The 4106-nt window shown below is 36.1% G+C and overlaps 1 protein-coding gene across 1 annotated transcript; it reads left to right on the plus strand.

Moving 5' to 3' along the window:
• Window positions 1-321: 321 nt before the first annotated feature.
• On the plus strand, window positions 322-3263 carry LOC144955927 (uncharacterized). The gene is made up of 2 exons (XM_078886188.1): window positions 322-2629; window positions 3058-3263. Exons 1-2 carry the CDS (start codon window positions 2437-2439, stop codon window positions 3261-3263), a joined length of 399 nt encoding a protein of 132 aa, XP_078742314.1. The 5' UTR covers window positions 322-2436.
• Window positions 3264-4106: the final 843 nt, after the last annotated feature.

Below are 4106 nucleotides of genomic sequence, written 5' to 3' on the forward strand. Positions count from 1 at the left end.
AATCACTAGCTCCTTTGTCTTGCTTATGTTAAGCTCTAGTGGTGGGCATCACACCAAGACACAAATCTATCAATTTCTTGCCTATAAGCCACTTCGTTGCCATTTGTTATGAGGCCTTGAAGAGCGGTGTCATCTGCAAACTTTATTAAAGGTACACTCAGGTTTTGACTTCTACAGTCATTCGTGTATATTGTGAATAATACAGGGACAATACACAACCTTGAGGAGCGCCAGTATTTGTAGTTATACAGGAAGATTTGTTTTGCCCTAATTGAACATATTGTGCTCTCCCCGTAAGAAATTCGAGCACCCAAGCAATTATATACTTGTTTAAATTCAGACTAGTCAATTTTTGAACAACCAACTGAGGTTGCATTGTATTGAACGCTGAAGAAAAATCTGCAAAAAGCAATCTGCAATAGCTCCTAGCGTGATCTAGATGCCTGTAGATGTTGTTTGTAAACAGCAAAATGGCATCCTCTACGCCACGTCCTGGTTTGTAAGCAAATTGATGACTATCACTCAATGGCATAAACTGATTCCTAATTTTAACAAGAACAAGTTTTTCTAAAGATTTCATGACTATTGAAGTCAGTGCAACAGGTCTGAGATCGTTCATAGGTTCAAGTTTTTCTTTTTTTGGAACAGGAATCATTTTCGAAGTTTTCCAAATTTCAGGGATTGAAACGCATTGGAGGGACCAGTTAAAAATATGTGTATAAATGGGGGAAAGCTGGTGGGCACATTCTTTTAATAGTTTTCCTTTCAATCCATCCGGCCCAGCAGCCTTCCTCTCGTTTAGTTTCGAAAATACGAATCTCGTTTCCTCTTCACTGACCTCAACAGCCATTTCATCTTCCAAAGCCCTGTCTAATTTATGTTTTTCATTTTCAATATCAAATTTGTTTGCTGTGTCGAAACGTGAATAAAATTTATTTAAAGTTTCAATTTCGATATCTTCTGATATAATCGTGGGCTTTGGATTATAGTTCACAGCAGTTTTAAGCCCCCGCCACGTGTCCCGTATATCCCCAGAAGAAAAGCATTTTTCAATTTTATTTTTGTACTTGTCTCTACAACTAGATATTACCCTCTTTATCTCTTTTTGTTTTGTTTTCAGATCTTTTTTGTTTCCACTAGTATAGAGAGTTTTCTTTTGGTTCAATAAAAGTTTTAGATCTTTTGTTATCCAAGGCTTGTTGTTAGGATAATATTTTATTTCTTTTTTACAAGACACTAGCTGTTCACAGAATTTTAAATACTCACTCACACAGTCATTCAGCTCATCCACACTATCACATGAGTCGATAAAAACATTCCAGTCAGTGCATTCAAAACAACCACGCAAATCTTCACACACACTTCCGTTCCAGATCTGTACACTTTTCTTTACTGGTTTTACACGTTTAAAAACAGGGCGGTAGGTGGGGAGTAGCAAGAGCATGCAGTGGTCAGATAAACCTAATGGGGCACGGGCATAGCACTCTAGAGACGTGCAGTTCGAGCGACCGTGGCCAAAAAAATCTGGAAGGCCCATGGTTTTTTTGAACTGAGGGAAGGGGCGAGAGTTGAGTTACCTCGGTTAGCTGCATGATATGGCATTAATTACATTACTCAAACACGCTCGCACGCATACCAAAGCAATCTAGGGTTTTAAGACTAAAACGCACACGCACACACACACACACACACACACACACACATACACACTTAGCATCACCTAGGTCACGTAGTGCCATATGTGACACTTTTAAGAATTCAGTCTTGCTTGTACATATTGACCACTTGTAGTTGTGAATCGCCGTTATTCTGTTGTTCATTTTCATGGAGTGACCATTAAGTTTTGTTGTAGTTGTGAATTGCCGTTGTTTATTGCTCATTTTCCCTGTACAATGGATTCGGCAATGCATTTTAAGCAAATAATAAACAATTTTATCATTTTTTATTAATAATAACCGAAAATGCCTCGAAAATGTTCGGTTTTTGATTGCACTTCAAATTATAGACATGGCGAAAAGACAACTGTATATAAATTTTCTTCGGATCCAATTGAGAGACAAATATGGATTAATGCACTGCCAAATAAAATCGATTCAAGTGATGTTACAGACTATATGGGTATCTGTGCCAATCATTGGCATCATAATGCTCCTATGAGACGGAAATCGAGGTATCCTTCACCTGTTATTCCTCCAAATAAATGGCCAAAAAACAGCACCATCTCGTCAGACATTAAATTCGACAAGTGAATTTAGAAACAGGCGTCAGGATATTGATGAGTTATCAATTTTTTAAAAGAAAGATTTATTTGAAAATACAGAAAATGAGTTGGGAAAGACCTTTAAAGATTGTTTTGATCAAGAGATTTCCTCTCATGGTGTTGTTGGACTTTCTTCAGATTCTGAGTTTAGTCTTCACAGTCGTGCTAGGATCGGTATGGTCCACTCATTTAGTATCTACTTTACAGTTAAAGAGGTGAACGATGATCACAGCATCAGGTTAATTCAATATGAGGGTTTCTTTGGAATTAAACAAAGCCAACACCAGACTTTCTCAGATGGAACCTTAAAGCGTTGGAGTGAACTTACAGAAATACTTCGATTCTACACACTGGACTCCCAACTAGAAGGTGAGTTAACCTACTATTTTAATTTTAAAATGCGTTAGCGTCAGTTTTATTATCAACGTGACCATAATAATAATAATAAAAAAATTAATTAATAATAATAATAATAATAATAAGAAGAAGAAGAAGAAGAAGAAGGGGGAGGAGGAGTTGGAGGAGGAGGAGGACGACGAGGACGATGATGATGATAATAATAATAATAATAATAATAATAATAATAATAATAATAATGATGTTGATGATAACGATGATGATGATGATGATGATGATGATGATAAGAAGAACTATTACCCTTGTTGTGTTGCTGTTGTTTTTGATACGTTATAGATTCACGAAATTAAAATTTTGAAATGCATTTTAAAAATAAAATTCATTTTTTCCAATCACGTATCGTCTATTTCATTATCTTCTACTTTTTTTTTTCATTGCAGATGAAGAAAATGAATCCTCAATAGAGAAGTCTAAGGCTATCCAGAAATTTATAGAACGCCAGATTCAGCTCCTGAATGCTCAGAAAAATCAACGGATTTACTGTCCAGATGATTTAATTCTTGCTTTTTCGTGGTACAAGAGGTCAAGAGTGCTATATTTTTTTCTTTACGTGGTCACCTTTATCTCCCTTCTAAGTCCACCCTAGGAAAAATTACACGACAAACCAAAAATGTAGCAGATTTCACCATCTATTCTAAATTTTTCCAACAGCAGAACTACGAAGCAGAGCGTGTGTTGTGCCAAACTCTGAGTTAACAGAGTATTTTAATTCTAGGGACAGGGATGGTTTATCTTCACCGTGTGAGTTGTTTTTAGAATTTTCACTCCTTTCATATTGTTTCTTTGTTAACAATAAATCAAAAATATGTAGGGCAAGATTAGCCGTAATTCTTGGCAATTTTGCAGAGACATTTGCAATCGACGTGTGTGTTCCTGTAAAGGCTATTCTATGCCTGTCCAATATATTTATGAAGAGATTTTCAATTTTCAATTCGAAGAAGCAGTCGGATAAAGGAAGATGAACAAACTGAGGTCACAGTACTTGTTATATCATCTCTATTTCTTTGTGGATATCAATTTATCATCCTCATCCTCATCATCATTATCATCATCAGTCCCACCACCTACCAGCATCACCGTCTTTGCAACCATCATTATATTCATCTTCATTCACCACCACTACCTCCCCCACCACCACCACCATCATCATCATTATCATTATCATCATCTTTGTCATTATCTATCAGAATCATTATTGTCAATATATATTAGCATCAGCAATCACCGAAATCACCTTCACTTTTTTCATCATTGTCATTAATATATCAATATCATCTTTATTGCCCTCACCACCATCAATATCATCATCATCTTCACCTTCTTCTTCTTCATCATCATCATCATCATCATCATCATCATCATCATCATCATTTTCCATCAATCACTACCAGCATAATCGTCTTTGCGATCATCATCATATCCATCTTTA

Source organism: Berghia stephanieae, chromosome 10 (assembly GCF_034508935.2).
Source record: "Berghia stephanieae isolate SIO BIC M18660-M18661 chromosome 10, UCSD_Bste_1.3, whole genome shotgun sequence".
Lineage (NCBI taxonomy): Eukaryota > Metazoa > Mollusca > Gastropoda > Nudibranchia > Aeolidiidae > Berghia > Berghia stephanieae.